Raw genomic sequence first — 16,114 nt, forward strand, 5'->3', positions numbered from 1 at the left:
TCTGACCAGGGCAGAAAGCACTGTGTGTGTCATGCTGTGGGAATGCTTGTCTGCAGTAGAGGCAAGAAAGCCTGTGATAAATGAATTGAAACACAGGGCAATTCTAGAAGCAAACCTGTCAGGAGCTGCTAAAGACAGGAGATTCAGACAGAGGTTTACCTTACAACTGGTCAACAATGATAAACAAACAGTAAGAGATCCATGAAACAAGTCTGATAAAAACTCACCAAAACTGACTGAGGTTTTTGCAAAGATAAATGGACATTTTTTTTTTCTGAATGTGTAAAATGTGACAAAATGTAGAGAAGTTCAAGGGTATGAAGACTTTTCCACAAGACTGTATACTGCATGTCTATTCTATGCTGACATCTAAACACTAAAAACTGGTTTCAATGTTGTACCTCTTTGTCAGGAGTTGCTCTTCTGCTCTGTGGTGTGTGTCGATCATCCATGGTGGAATAACTCCTCGATACATCCTGGTCTGTGATGAAAAGAAACATCAATGTTCGAGAATTACAGCAGCAATCACTTCCATGTAACCTGAGTTTATTAGTGGGATCTGGAAAAAACACTGAATAACACAGAATGATGCCATTCCGATGGGCAACACAGGGATTGACAGCTTTGGTCAATAACAGGTGTATTTTATTTCCATCACACACAGGGAATAAAACAAAAGTGAGCGAAATTAAACACAACATGGCACAAATGTGAGACATGCAATCCTACAAACACAAGATGAAACCAGGGGAGTACAGGTCAGCAGAAACATGAGCAAATCAAAAATAGACATACAAGCAAATGGCTTAAAGAAAGACAATGATTTTGCAATGAAATCATAAAATAATTATGAATAAGAACATGGCTACCAAATAATAATCTGTCTAAAAAACAAATCAGAAAATGTTTGTTTACATTGATACACAACACTGTTTACCAAAAAACTGAGTCTGTCACACAGCAGACATGAGAACCTGCTAAAAACTGATCTTGTCATTAAAGAAAAGTCAATTTATTGTACAAACAAATAAATCTGGAGCGATCTAACAATATCTCAAGACAAATTTTGAATTATTAATATTGTTGGTTGTAAAGACTTTGGGATTTTGGGAAACAGAGTTGGATCCAGAATAATATACAGTAAATTCTCAAATATTTGCTGTTCAGCATTGTAAATTCAGTTTTGTTAATAACATAACAAAGTAAATTTCTTGCAGTGGAACTACCTTTTGGATTCTAACAACATTTTGTTCTCACTTTAACTACATACCAAGCAGAGTTACAACTCTCAAACTTGTTCAAAGACCACTATTTATCTTTACCAGCATAACTTCAATATGAAACATTTGCAAAAATATTTAGGTTTTTTGAAAAACTGAAATGTACCAACAGCAGATAAGAAATATTTAACTTAATAATTCACAGCAAAAATGTATACATCTGAAGAATACAGAAAATGAAAGTATTGAACATGGCTGTGGACCAACGAAGTGACAAAATCTTCAAGTTGAAGCACAACTGAATGAGACATGGCTGGGAGAATAGACAGGCTGGTTTCAGGATGAAAGTACAGCAAGGTTTTAAAAGTTCTGGTTTCAAAATCTACAAAAATTTTTCTTCACAGTGAGCGTTCATACAATTTAAAGTTCCATTAATGGGATAGCAAGGACAATACTGAAGCAACTTTTCTGTAGCTGTTTGATTCTGAGATTAGCATATCTAATCAGCTGGTTAAGATAACTGCATTTTCTCAGTGCGAGAAATTTGCGTGGAAATATTATTAGTGATGTAAAAACATTGTGAGGAAGCTAAAGCAGTGCTACCCATCATTATTATTAGAATACTGCTGTTTTCAAGCTATAGCTGGGTTGCTGTAGCAGCAGGACTGTTATCAGCTACAGGCTGACCATCAGAGAAGATAGCCCTAATAACTAGCAAGCCAATATAAGACTATTCTAGTTGTGTTGAAGTATAAAGGAAAAACAACCACTAGGTTTTTTTTTCTGTTTTGCTTTAGGGTATTTATCAAATAATCAAACTGACAATAGATAAATGGTATAGCTAACATTTATATTTCTTATGCCAACTTCGTAGATAGTGCTTATATCTAATGACAGTATACAGTGCTGAACACTACATATTTGAAGTGGTATGGATATGATCTCCACCTGAATAACAAAGACCATTTCCGTTGCCTTGCTCTTCCCCATATTCATTATTGTTTGAGGTCTCCAAATGTCGTCCATAGCAGGCACTGACTGGCGACTGCAACCTCGGTGACTGTAGGCTTGGCGTGGATGGTTCTCCTCTGTGTGAAGCATACCCAGTCGGGCTTCCATCTGGGTAAACAGATGTAGAGGAGTGACTCCCATGCCAGCAACCCCTCCGCCCTCGCAAAGAGGAGCTTCTTTCAGGCACACTTGGCAACAGTTCAGCCAGGATTCGTCTCAAAATACTATCATCAGGTGGCCTAGAGCTTCTGTGGCCTCTCTCTGCTTGAATGTGCTCATAAATGTCTCTCAAGGCTGCATCAAGTGCTTCATAAATGGCCTGTTTGGACTTGGGTCTGCTACCTCGTCCTCCTCCACCACTGCTTCTTCTCGAGGTAGGTGGTGAGCCCTTTTTCCTGCGGAAAGGCACTGGACTGACCAAGAAGGCCAGCTTGGACATTGCTTGCTGAGACTGTGAGCCCTGAATTTGGAAATGGCTGTTGCGGCTCTGCTGTCTCTGGTTCTCTTGTCGTGCTCGCTCTCTCTCATGGCGAAGCATGGTCGTAAAACGAGTGTATGAGGCTGGGCAGCGGCCCTTGCAAGTGCTGATGAGGTGGCGGTGTTGGTAGCCCTGGCTCTGGCCTAGACTTTGGTGACCTTGATGATGATGGTGGTGATGGTGGTGGTGACGTAGGTGGTGGTGGTGGTGGATGGTGGACGATCCATACAAGCTTTCAGAAGAAGTTAGGGAACAATGGTCAAAATCACTCTCACTGCAAAATGAGGAACCCTCCACCTGGATGAAGTCACTGAGGTCAGATGCGATGGCGTCTTGTTCACTATCAGAATAGTCAGGATTTGCTTGTGGGCCTTGAGGAACAGGAGGAGCCGAAAATGATTGCCCACGTCCGGGCTCGGGTCCAACACGAGGTTGTCCCTCCGGTGGGCTACGAGGTATGTGATCCATGCTGTGACGTACAGTCCTGTTGTTGCTATTGGGATCTTCCTCTAGTAATGACTCAATGGAAAAACGGCGTTTTGGAAAACTGGGAGTCATGCCACCCCCGCTGCTAGCACGAGATGACGAACCGCCCGGTGTTGTTGTGCCTGAAGGTACCTCACCATCACCCAAGTTAGGCATGGATTTGGACTTCTGAATTAGACGCTCGTATTCGGAAATGCGGTTTGGCACCATGTCCCTTGGCACTTCCACACCCCAGGAGGGTGTCCAAGGAGAAAGGCGATGGCGATGCAGATGAGGCTGGCGCTCTAGTTCCAGAATGCGAGCACGGACGGAACGGATTACTTCAGAAGGGATGAGCTGAGCTCGGTCAATCTGGTGCATTTTACGATAGAGCTGGAGGAAACCTGGAGAATCGTGCGCACGTCGCCGATGGAGAGGGGGCAGTGAATGAGTAGAGGACGATACAGTAGGAATGTTCCCATCACACACCAGCGACCCAGCGCTTTCTGAGCGAGTGGCATTTTGGCCACCAGAACCAGAATGTCCGTCGTTAAGCAAGTCATCGCAACTGCGGGATTTGAGTTTGCCAGAGGAGGGTGGTGCTTCCTCTGAACTGCTCCATGTTTTATCATCCTGGCTGTTTGCCTGCCAGTTGTTTGTGCAGAAGACAGACTGTTTTGAGGAAGAGCTGCCTTCCTGGCTGGCATCCTCGTGGCAATGATCAGAGTCAGAAAGGAGAGGAGGGAGAGAGGTACTCTCATAAGGACCTGGGGTGCTTATACTGTTTGAAAACATGTTGCATGCGTCCCCACCTTTTAGATGTCCCATCAGAGCAGCATGGTAAAAGAGAAGAATGAGGAAAGATGGTTAAGCAGGAATAGCCAGAAACAGGGAGAAGGCTCAGGGAAAAATGAAATAATTAAGGAAGAAAAGGTGGAAAATATTTTTTTTAGATTCATTTTTCTTATTCAGATTTCCAGCAGATAAACTCACAAAAGTACCAGAAGAAAACAGAAGAAAATGTTTCTGTAATTTGAAATATTAAACATGTGTATGTGAAAGAAAGAAGAAGAAAGACACCAATAGAGAAAACAAAATTGTAAGGCAAAAACATGATGCTTCAGTGAAAAGGAATACCTTTGGCTCTGGAGGGTGAGGAAGGTGAGGAACGTATGACAGGTTTCTTTAGACTGCTGCTGGATCTGTAGGCATCCACTGGTCTAGGGGAAGTTGCAGCTCTGCTCTGGGACTGGGCATTCACTTGTGAACTTGATGGCTCAGACTTCCTTCTTTTCCTGTAGTCGCTGGCAGCACTGCAACACAAACATCGATGGCTACTTTCAGAACACTGCATCTCCAGGAATGCTGAGTGGAAGTGGAGATGGAATTTTCCAACTACGAAAGTTCCTGTAGTTGCAGTTTTTTCTGTCAATATCAGCAGCTACAATCGCTAAACACTTATAGTCAAATCACAAATAAAAAGACAATTGAAATTCAATTCAAATATTATGTAAATATTAATTAGCAAGGTTTGCACACTTGAGTAAATCAGTTATCAGAGACCAGTTTGGTCCATTAACAAATACAAAGGTTCAAACTGATTTGTAGATTCCAAATTCTTACTAGCTTAACATATTGTATTACTTGTTCTATCTCTTGTCCACTTCTAATTGGTTAATCAAGACCTGGTGAAGCCTCTTTCTCCAGAAGCCAACAGTCTGTGTTTTGACTCAGTTAAAAGAAGCAGAACCAACAAGAAGTCTCACCAAAACCAGTCATCTAGAATTGACTGTAATAAACAGTTTTGTTTTCATCATATGTTTTGTTCCGTTTGTCTCATTTTGTACAAATAAAGTTGATTTAGTTTTTTCTCCACACCTCTGATTAATGCTATGTAACATACATGTGGATCTGTTACATTTATATTATAATTTATTTATTTCATTATCTTTAATTGAAAAAAAAAATCTTAATCTCAGAACTATACAAAATCTGCTTGTTTCTTTAAATTTCAAATAAAGATTGTTCAACGGTAAGTAGAATAAGTCATCCTTTAGAATACATTATGTATAAGAAATCTACACAATGTTCATTAGTTTTGTTTTTCCATACTCACACACTTTTACAATATATAGTATACTGATGCTAATAAAAGACTATTTTGTTCCAACTTTAGGGGATATCCTTATATATCCTCAACTGAAAGTCTGCATGGCATTTTGTAGACTCAGTTTGTTATTGGTGTGAAATTGAACATAGATAAAGTTTATCAGAGCAAAAAAAAAATAAAAAACACTTCAGACAGATTTTGTTTAGCAACTTATGTCAAACTGGCTTAGAAAAGAAAGAAACCCAAGGCTCCCTCTTTCTTTCTTTCTTTCTTTCTTTCTTTGTGAGGGAACACACTTAATGTCACTGACATGAATAGACTATTCATTACATCCCTATTCTGCCCTTTCTGTTCAGCCTGCAGAATGCGACTGAATAACCAGGCTAGTGTTGAAAGGAAGCAAGAGAAGAGGGGGGTGAAGGAGGGACAGACGGTGAATAGCAGAATCAATAGGTTTGCAGAGTTAATTTATTCAGTCTCAGTTGAAGCATCTTAAAACATCATTAACTAAATCACATTAAGAATGCTGCTAATCTGAGCAGATGATCATTAAAGAAAGCCACCACAAATCACCAGCAGAGTCAGAGTTTTCACACTGCGCTGAATCACAACAAGGGGGGCTGTCGGTGAGAGGATGGGGGAGGGGGTGACGGGGGTGATGCGGAGGAAAAGAAAGAAACAGCGGTTACCTTGCAGGTCTCTCTGAAGCCTTGTCAGCCGGGGCGATGTGGAGGGTCGTCTGAAACAGGCGCAGGACAAAAGAGAAAAGTCAGCTCTGCACAAACAAAGACTTCAGGCAGGGCAGCTTACAAAGCACAGCATCCATGCAGCTGAAGCTGTGCCACAGTCAAAACTGTCCCCCAACCAAAGGTGCAGCAGATGCTGGTTCCACATGGCACACCTGGCCAAAAGAAGCCTGACAGGTGCACCGAGTCAAAGATGAATTTCTGATCCCTTTTCTCCACTGCTCTGAAGAATGATGGCAAAGGTGATATTGCAAAGGATGTTATGAGCTCAGCTCTGGGCTGTGGGGGGCAAATGATTTACTGCAAAATCTGGTATGGATCAACTGGAATGGATCTTGAAGGTACTCCTTAGAATGACGCCACTAAAAGCACCCATTCTGAGCAACAGAAAAATGTGAATATTTACAGTTTGAACAGAAAAACCAGCATATATTCCTTCACACAAAAGCAAACAAACCACATTTTAGTAGACCTGTAGCAACAAGAAATAAATCAATTAATAAATCAATTAAAATGAGCTCAGTAATTTCAGCTTACATGGTTTATATTTCTTTTTCTCTCTCTACGAAAAACTGGATGAGAAATATCTTCAGTCTGGTGCTTTCTGGTGCCGTCCAGCCCTTTTTTGAAGGACAAGTTTTTTTACTGAGATGTCATAATTCATTTTACCTGTTGTTTCTGTTGTTTTGTCCATTTTTGTTAGACATTTAAAATGTCTTCCAGTTCCAGTGTAAAATGTTCATTAGAATTTAAAGTTTATTGATCTTTGAGAATGTGTTTTTGTGTTGTTATACCATTACCATTATATTACTTGATGATGGTCTCAAAACAACGTCATCATTTATTGCAATAGCTTCTGGGATAATTTATCATCCAGTAGAAGTTGTTAGTGTGACAGGCCTACATTTCAGGTCACAAAATTTCACTCAATTGACAGAAAATGGCTGCCATGATATTATGTAGAAGAAAGGCTGTAACTCTCCGATAAATCTAGCAAAGCAGCGGTATTTCTAAAATGATCCAGTCACACGGTGTCCTACAAAAATACCACATTACAACTACAAACTTTAATGTATATCTTGTTTAAATGAAAACCATGTATGTTTCAACTTCCATCTTATATTTATCAATACTCCATGTTGCTCTGCCACCTGACATCTCAAAACATATTGAAACTGATCTTTGCTTGGATGCATTTCACATCCAAGCACTGACCCAATGCATGTAACACAGAAATGGTAAAAATGAATAAATAAATAGAAAACAAACACAAAAAACAACTCTTGGACAAATGATGAATTGGAGATTACCTCAATGCGCTGACGGGTGGAGATGTCTGGATTATAATCCAGCCGTTTTTTAGGAGGCTTCAGCCCCAAACAGCAGCAGCAGTAAGCAGGTAGGGGAGGACAGCAGGAGGAGGAGAAGGAAGAAGGTGAAGATGAGGTGAAGGAGGAGAAGCGGCAGTGACATCATGGGGAGAAATCAAAAACACAGGAGACATGTGAAGAGGGTAAAACCTGTTAGAGAGTCTGAGGAACCAGAGACAAGCCAGTTAAAACTGGAGCAAATGAGCTTCTCTCACACAATGAACAACTGGGCGCCAATGTACACACACTAACACACACCTACTGTACATACAGTCAAACACCAACACGTCTACACGCTGGAAGCCCTATGCAAGTTCTCCCAAAGTACCAGCAACACTTACTTGCACCGCTGCTAAAAATGTGTAAAAACCCTAAAATAAATCCATCTTTTACTGCAGCAGCATCACCTAAAACTGAAATACTTTAAATTTCTGGATTAAATTGAATTCAGCAGAGACTGTTATCAGGTGTACAAGCACTAGAAATCTCTTTAAAATACACTTAACTGAGAGGTTAAAAAATAAGAATCATTAATAAAGAACTGCAACATAACCATGGCATGTAGATAGCAACATGCCAACTGGTTATTTGGGAATTATGTCACATAAAAATACATACATACATAAACATGTCTTCCAGTTTGGAAGACATGGACCTGTGTGCTTCAGTGCTGCAGGTCTAAAACTTTCAGAATCTAAAACTGCAGGTAGAATTAACAGGAAACAACAGAAACATTTGCTGAAATGCATTTCATGCCCACTGTTAGGTACAGTGGAGGATCTATGATGCTGTGGGCCTACGTCTGCTCTAAGCTTCTGGTGTCATTGACTGTCTGAATTACCAAAACATTTATAATAAATGACTTTTGTTAGAAAAACTGATATCGTGTGACATTGTGTTAAATAAAAATCTACAACCAAGCAAGCACTTCACCAGACACAGAATCAGCTTACCATGTCTGAGTTCATATCTGCTTTGACAACTGACTTGGGCTTTATTTAAGATTATGTTAACTTTTTACTGTATGTCAGAATTCACAAAAATACCTGACTACAAACAAAAATGAATATTACAAATATTAAAACAAATTTTTTAGGTAGATGAGTCCCTTTCTGTATTCTCTCTTTCTTTCTATATTCCTGCTATTAAGCAAACAAGCTGAGTACTGCTCTATTAGCAGCAGTCAACAGTGTGGCCATAGTTCACAATAATGTGTGGATTGCCTGCAACTACATTTATGTAGTGGAATTACAGCTTGGATTTTTGGAGATGATGCTACCGGTATAAAATAAATGTATGTTTTTACACATCTTTACCAGAAATGCCAGAAAGGTCTGTATTTGTGCTATTTTTCTGCACTTAGCAAAAGCACAAACATAGGCCTGTCTATCTTTATTTTTCACAAACACATAGAAGTATCACACACATGCAGAGTGAAGATTGTGTGCAGAAAGCAAATAAAAACACAAGCTGCAGTGTTTATCTCAGAAGGCAGTGGACTGCGCAATCAAACGTGATTTTAGTGCATCTTAGCAAGCGTCCAGCTGGCACGATCATTCAGTGAAGCGTGAGAAACCTTCCATTTTGACGATTTATTAGATCATGAAGAAACTTTGGAAATTACAGAAAGAAATCTCAATACACAGATGAAATTTCCACATGAACATTTTAAAAAAAAAAGCCCCTGAAAGTGAACAACTGATGCCATGCACTGAAATCATATCAGATAGAGGCATGTCCTCATCAGACAATAAAAATCAGTGAGCTAACAATAATTTGATGTAAACACCACCTACGTACAGCAGGGGCCACTAAAGAGCTTAGCTCATAGACAACCAGAGCGTTTTCATCTACTGCTGAATAAAACAAAACTACAAGCAGGTAGGAATAAATACATTCTTGAATAAGCTTAAATAACAAGAAATATATGCATGTTACCTCACATCAGGTGTTTATAACAAGGAATGGTTTTTCTTTAAGCTAACAAAGTGAGTCAAAAGAAGTGTTTTCCAAACCTGCTCATAGCCAGATAAACTAATGAATAAACACTACTACATGGATTTAAAAACAGGATAACAGACATATTGTCATATTTTTGTGTATGTGTGTGTGTGTGAAGGGAGGGGTCACTGCACCAAACAAATACCACATGCCCAAACAACTCGCCCCACCCAGGCAGCTGGTGGAACCAGAACAACAGTGTCCTGGGAGAGGGAGGAGATGGAGGTGTACGTCTATCGGCAGAGTTGTGGTTACGGGAGCCATCGAGCTCCAACTTACCGGCCGCCCAAACTCCAGCTCGGAAAAGAACTTATACCAAGGCTCGTTCTCTAAATCTATGTCATCATAGGTCTGAGAGAGCATGACAGGGAGGAGAAATAGAAGAGAGACAGAAAGAAGGAGGCGTGGAGGGGAATCACACATAAAGAGAGACACGGACCCCATGGTTAGGAGAATGCAAACGAAGATGATCACAGGATGAAGATGTGGAATAGCAGTGCTGCTGGAGAAAACCATCTCTGGCTTCTTTTTACAAAATTATAGTGACAGCATGGTTTCAGAGTCCAACTGCTGAGTTTATCCTGTTTAAGTCTGACGTCAATATTTAGAAGACAGTTCTATAGCACCTTTTAAAAGTGTTCATACCCCTGGTGCTGATCAACATTTGGCACACTCTGACCCCACGCTTCAATCTATTCTCATGATAAACCAGGGATGGTTGCTGTCCTTCATGGTGTAGTGTCCTTGCTCCGACATAGCTGAATTAATGGCTGGATTAACTCCTAAATGAGGCCGGGTTATGAACCATTCATTTACTCTGTGTTGGGTCAGAGGAACACCTAAAACATGCAGGACTCAGCTCTGGAGGACTGGAGTTACTCACACAAAGAACAGATAAGATATAAGTAAAATGAATTTATTTTCAGGTCTTACAATAGCTTCTCTTTTTGGATTTAGGTGTGGACTTTGACTTGGCCACTCTAACACGTGAATATCTTAACCACTTCATCACAGTTTTGGCTGTATGTTTAGAGTTGTTGCATTACTGTAAGGTGAAACTCTGGCTTCCCTGTTGAAGTTAAAGTTTCTCCCACAGCATGTCGCTGCTAGCACCAGAGTAGATTCATTTACATGTTTTGTGTACCTCCATCATCAGGTAGTGACTAACTGAAAACAGGACCCCTCCCCACCTCCCCCTAAAGTTTTTCTCTCTAAAGAAATACACAGATATCTGGAATATTGAATTATTAATAGTTTTGCATTGGCATTGTTTCTTTAAATTGAAATCATTGTTTATGTTCCCATATATCTGGTTGGGAGAAATGTTTTAAACAAAGTAAATGATCACAAATTATCCATAATGCAAAAGTGGACTCAAGTACTGAAAGTAAAAATTTGAAAGGTATTTCTTTTTTTAATGCTCAATCATACTGTGCGAAAAAAACCTGGCTGTCCAACAGCTCTGTCTGCTCTTTCTAACCTTACTCCCACATAACAACAGGAGTCTTGCTGCCAAATGAAACATGGCCAAGAGATGCTTCATAGCTTCTGTAGTCGGAGTTACAGCTCTCTTTCTCAATAGAGTTGTTTTTTTTTTTTGTTTTTTTTTTCAGAAATATGACTAATTTATAAAAAAAGCCTTTTGTACAGAATGTCAGGGACTCTAATATAACTCAGGCACACTCACACAACCATTAACAAAAATCTTAACGAGTAGTATTTTGTCTTTGGCCCATTGCCTAGAAATATCTTTCATGTCTGTTTTTCCCTTGTATAATGGAGAGCGGAGGCAGGGAACAGACAGCAGTTCCAGTCAGTGTGGGCAGCGTCTGCAGCTTTCGCCTTTTATTGCTGCTATCAGGAGCTGACTCATACATCATTGCCCCAGGAGTGCTTTCTGCAGACATCACATTAAATGTCAGACCCTTTCTAAAAACTCTTTTCTTCTCACTTATTTCTTTGAAAAGGTTCTCTGCATCTATAACATTTCTTATTATGGTGTTCAAATCTCAAACACTGTTATAATTATTTTGAACCCAGCTCTGTCTACAATTATCATTTCTGTCTGCCCTGACATTCACAACAGAACAACTGACAGCATGCTGAGTGTTGCTAGGAGAAAATTGAATAGGAACCTTGAATTAGATGCTCATATTCACTTGTTCTGACCAGGTGAACTACAACACAACGTAAAAAGCCCTAAGTTAAACTCATCTATTTGTTACTGTAACATAATTTTAACGACAAAAAATTACAAGTTTTAAGCATTGAAATGAATATAAAATCATTTATTCACAAGCGAGGAAAAAAAATTCTAATTAATAATTCGCTTTACAAACATCAGTGGTACCTCAGTTGCATCCCTATTAAAGATTTGTTCAGCTAAGACATTTTAAATTCTGAAGAACAGCCTACAGACTTTTCTGTTGAAACAATGACTTTCTGTCAAGATAGTAAGGAGTCAAATACAATCCAACAGGTTGTTTGGGAGGCATGTCAGCTAAAAGCTATTTCTGTCCATTCTTCACAAACATATGCATTCAAAGTTTCCTTCAAAGAACAAGGACTTTCACTGGAACAGTTTACTTTGGTAAAGCCTGACAAACATTGTGTGATTTCAAAAATAGATCAGAGCTGGTATGTGCCCAGCTGTGTAAGCTTGTGATGATAAACGCGTAACTGAGCGAATCCTGTTACACAACTGACACGGCAATAAAATCACTTAAAATAGTCAAAACCAAGGTTAGGTAAACTTATAAATGAAGATAAAAATTTTTTAATCCTTTTGGCTTTGACAATACTAAACATAAGTGACAATGCCTCTCTTGGTCCGGTACTGTGTGGTCACATATCGCCTGCTGATATTTTAGGCTGATGAGCTACAGGCAGCTTTTCTCTTCAGCCTAGTTTTCTTCATATAGTCATGTTTACATCTGCCTTCACGTCGTTTCAGGTAAGTAAAATTATCTATAATCTGGTTAATGTAAAAAAATGCAATCGTAGAGCTTTGGTTTGGTTGACTTTTCTTTCTCCATCATCACTTTAGCTAAATGAGAAATTGTGCTGTTGCCTAATGGCACACAGTAGTAACGGTTAGAGTCCCTATTGTGGATTTTTTGGTACATCTTTAAGTCTGGACACAAACATTCTGCAGTCAAATACAAAACAACATTATGTAAAACAATACTGTAAAGGTTTAAATTACAGTATTCAAATTAGGCCTAAAGTAAAAGGTGCAGGTATTTTAGTGTACCAAACTGAAAGGGTTGAACCAGAACCCTTTGCTACAAACACATACTATTACACCACTAATTCCTACCTTTGGTAAATCATGTTTACAGTAATGTTTTAATTTTACCAACACATTTCTTCTGACTAGAAGCAATATTAACATTTTGTCGCAGTCAATAGTGCTGATAATCTAAAAGTTTGTGCCAAACAACTTAAAATCCATCATCACTGAGGCTTTTGGGAAGATAAAAATCCAAAATATATGGCCACATCAAGACAGAAATGATTCACCAAACAAAATCAACCTTCATCTCAGTCTCCAAACCTGAACCCAAAAGAAAACCTGTGTGCTAAGGTGAAGAACAGAGAACAGAAGAGAGTTTGTGCAAATAAGAATGATCAAATATCTTCCTCTGTGAACTGTAACCTCACATGTCACACAAGCAAAGGAGCTGTGCTGTCGACAAAATATACAGTAGAACTGCAGAGTTTTTCAATAATGTGGAATGATTTATTTAAAAAATTATGTTATTGCTTAAAGTGAGTTTTGTCACATAAGGCATAAACGTGTTTCAATTAAATGGTGGATTTTTTGGTGCCAAATTATTGAATATTTTACCAGGAGTGTCAACAGGTGTGGAGGGGAAAAATGACATAATCATGTCTATTAAACCATTGAGAAAGAAATAAACAGTTGTTGTTGATGAGTTTGTTGGAATGTTGGTTGTACTGCATTTGTAGCTTAATTTAAATGGCGGTTTGCAGCTAAAGTTGCTTCCTGTGATCAACTCAATCTTCTGCATGCCAAGATCACAGTACACGTCATATTTCTGTGATGTGGGCAAAAGATATTTTAGAGAAAAATTCGAGACATTAGAAAAATGACTCACTGGTCTTTCATGCTCCAGAATTGATGACTTGCCAGGCTCATACTCAAAAATACTCTTGGGCTCTGCGCGGTACTTTCGTGTGTCCACTTTCCTGTCTGGAGGACCCCATTCATTCCTGATGCAAGGAAAAGAGAAATGTGTCTCTCAGGAAACAGCCTCAGTAAAGACAAAGATGAAAGGAAGATGGGTTTGGGCTTGATAGCATAGATCAGAAGTATAGAAGACATTTTCATTTTGGGCCAAATGAAGATAATGAATGTTCTTAAAGTGCCTGTTGTTCCAGCATGTATTGATACAACCCATTAATAAACAGCCAAAATATTAATAAAAAGCTGTCTTTATTCGATAAGTACTTCTTAAATTAAATGATCCTGAATATCTTTTTTAACAGTTGGACAGTGGTTCAGTTGGTAGAACTGTTGCCTTGCAGCAAGAAGGTCCTGGGTTCGATTCCCGGCCCAGGTCTTTCTACACGGAGTTTGGATGTTCTCCCTGTCCATGGTGGGTTCTCTCCAGGTACTCCGGCTTCCTCCCACAGTCCAAAAACATGACTGTCAGGTTAATTGGTTTCTCCAAATTCTCCCTAGGTGTGTTTGTCTGTATGTCTCTGTGTTGCCCTGCGACAGACTAGCGACCTGTCCAGGGTGTACCCCGCCTCTCGCCTGGAACGTTCGCTGGAGAGAGGCACCAGCAACCCCTCCCGACCCCACTAGGGACAAAGGTGTAAAGAAAATAGATGGAGGGATGAATATCTTTTTACACTGTTCAGTCACTCCAGGTTTTTATGATCGTTTTTGTGATTTTTTGCAATAAATATCACTGATTTGGTGGAGCTAATTTAGAAATATTTGCCATGATTAGATTGAAATGGGATGAAACTATGCTAGTCCATCAAATTTACTGCAGAGCAAGTAATGCAGCTGTGTATTGATCACACATTATGAAAAAATTACAACTGCTTCTAGGACCCAGGACTCGGATACCAACCATACACATTGTAGTGGATTTTCAATGCCTTGGCAGGAGTTAATGCACTGAATGTCAATGTCTAGCATGCAGTTATGGAAAGGATATTTTACAACAATAAGCTTAAGACTGTGAGTCAAACAATTTCACACTGCTGCATTAAATCCAACGCAGTTCCTCAGTCACACCCAGGTGTTCAGTAAGAGGACATTTCTCTTACATGTCTGTTGAATCTTTGTCCCGGTCGCTGTCTCTGGCCCTAAGCTGCAGAAGGGAGGGCATTGGTGGAGGTGGTGGGGGTACTGGGGAAGGTGAGGGCTCCCGAGGAACCAGCTGCCCACCGTTGTCTGAGGGGCTTTTGGACAGAGGTCTATATGTGTGTGTCCGAGGAGGTGGGTGGGCCATGGTGGTGCTGTAGTCGTCGGCTGAGGACAGAATGGAGGAGACAGTGGAGGCAGAGGTAAGGAGGGCAGTAAGGCAGAAAGGAGGAGATATACAGGTTGGGAAGAAACAATAAGAGTATGAAACAGTTTTCTGTTCCTTGGAGAACACGTCTCACCATTGTTTATGAAAGCATATGTTGCATTGTATGTGCCAGAGTAGTCATCATCTGGAGCAGAAAAGGTAAAAAGACGGACTGAGATACATGCAAACACATATTATAAAGCATAAACTCTAAGCGTAACTAGCAGGCTTCACAATGACAGTAACACAGTGATGTCTAGTATTTGTGTTTTGCAGAACAAGAGTGACAACCACTGTACCAATTTAAACATGATTTACACCATGTCTGTTCATGGGGAGGATGAACAGACATATTCATCTTTATGAACACATCTGCCTTCCCCAATCATTCAATATTTTGAATGATTGGGGAACAAGATTGACACATGAGTTCCAGTAAAATATATTTTCTAACTTGGGATTTGCATAAATGTATTGAAATGAATGGCTGGGTTTTCCTATAATTTTCTGTGAGATGATGCTACTGCAACAGAAGAGTGAATTCATTATTTTCAGGTCTTCTAAAATGCATCTTTTCCAGGGGTTGCAGGAACTGTGAAGTGGCAGTGATCTTTCAAGTGGTAGAAGAAATTTGTTATGAAACTGTAGAGGACACTTAGAACTGAATGGCATAGCTTCACTGGAATACAGTGGGAATGTGTGTGTTTTCTATGTGCTGTGATAAAAGAAGCCTGAGCAGTTCAGAACAATTAAGCCTTGTGCTGACTGTGTCTTTCTGTCAGACCCAGAAAATTAGAGCAGATTTCCCAGGACAGCTCCGAGTCTATTCCGAGTCTATTAGAGAAATCTGCTATCCCATCTCCGTTCAAGAGTTTCCTGCTCATTTCTAATGAGTTCTGGCTCTGAGATTGTTTAGGTCTTTGGTTTTAACAGGAACTGACAGGCAAAGATGCACACACACACACACACACACTTACAAACTGAATGCATACATGACCAACTCCTGTTCAAGCAGGCAAATCATCTGATCAAGGCACATAATGGGGACATCTTTCAGGCTGCTCTGGTTTGGACATACCTGCTTTGTGAACTTTGTGAATCTGTTTGAACATAGTTTTGTACCAATCTTTTGGCCTGTCAACTGTCTGCGGAGAAAAACAT

At 39.8% G+C, this 16,114-nt stretch overlaps 1 protein-coding gene across 26 annotated transcripts in view; it reads right to left on the reverse strand.

Annotated features, from left to right (window-relative positions):
- sorbs2a (sorbin and SH3 domain containing 2a) overlaps positions 1-16,114 on the reverse strand; it is a 71,348-nt gene that overhangs the window by 11,607 nt on the left and 43,627 nt on the right. For 21 of the 26 annotated variants that reach the window (XM_016670275.1, XM_016670267.1, XM_016670276.1 and 18 more), the window contains 10 exons: positions 16,032-16,098; positions 15,048-15,098; positions 14,709-14,913; positions 13,523-13,637; positions 9,681-9,752; positions 7,341-7,397; positions 5,974-6,023; positions 4,312-4,487; positions 2,169-3,986; positions 402-481 (listed from right to left, as the gene is read on the reverse strand). In XM_016670275.1, coding sequence (XP_016525761.1) covers positions 402-481; positions 2,169-3,986; positions 4,312-4,487; positions 5,974-6,023; positions 7,341-7,397; positions 9,681-9,752; positions 13,523-13,637; positions 14,709-14,913; positions 15,048-15,098; positions 16,032-16,098 — 2,691 coding nt within the window. The remainder of the gene's footprint in view (positions 1-401; positions 482-2,168; positions 3,987-4,311; positions 4,488-5,973; positions 6,024-7,340; positions 7,398-9,680; positions 9,753-13,522; positions 13,638-14,708; positions 14,914-15,047; positions 15,099-16,031; positions 16,099-16,114) is intronic. The other 5 variants (XM_016670285.1, XM_016670286.1, XM_007549588.2 and 2 more) reach the window with 4 other exon arrangements.

This window comes from Poecilia formosa, unplaced genomic scaffold (assembly GCF_000485575.1).
Source record: "Poecilia formosa unplaced genomic scaffold, Poecilia_formosa-5.1.2 Scaffold32, whole genome shotgun sequence".
Taxonomy (NCBI): domain Eukaryota; kingdom Metazoa; phylum Chordata; class Actinopteri; order Cyprinodontiformes; family Poeciliidae; genus Poecilia; species Poecilia formosa.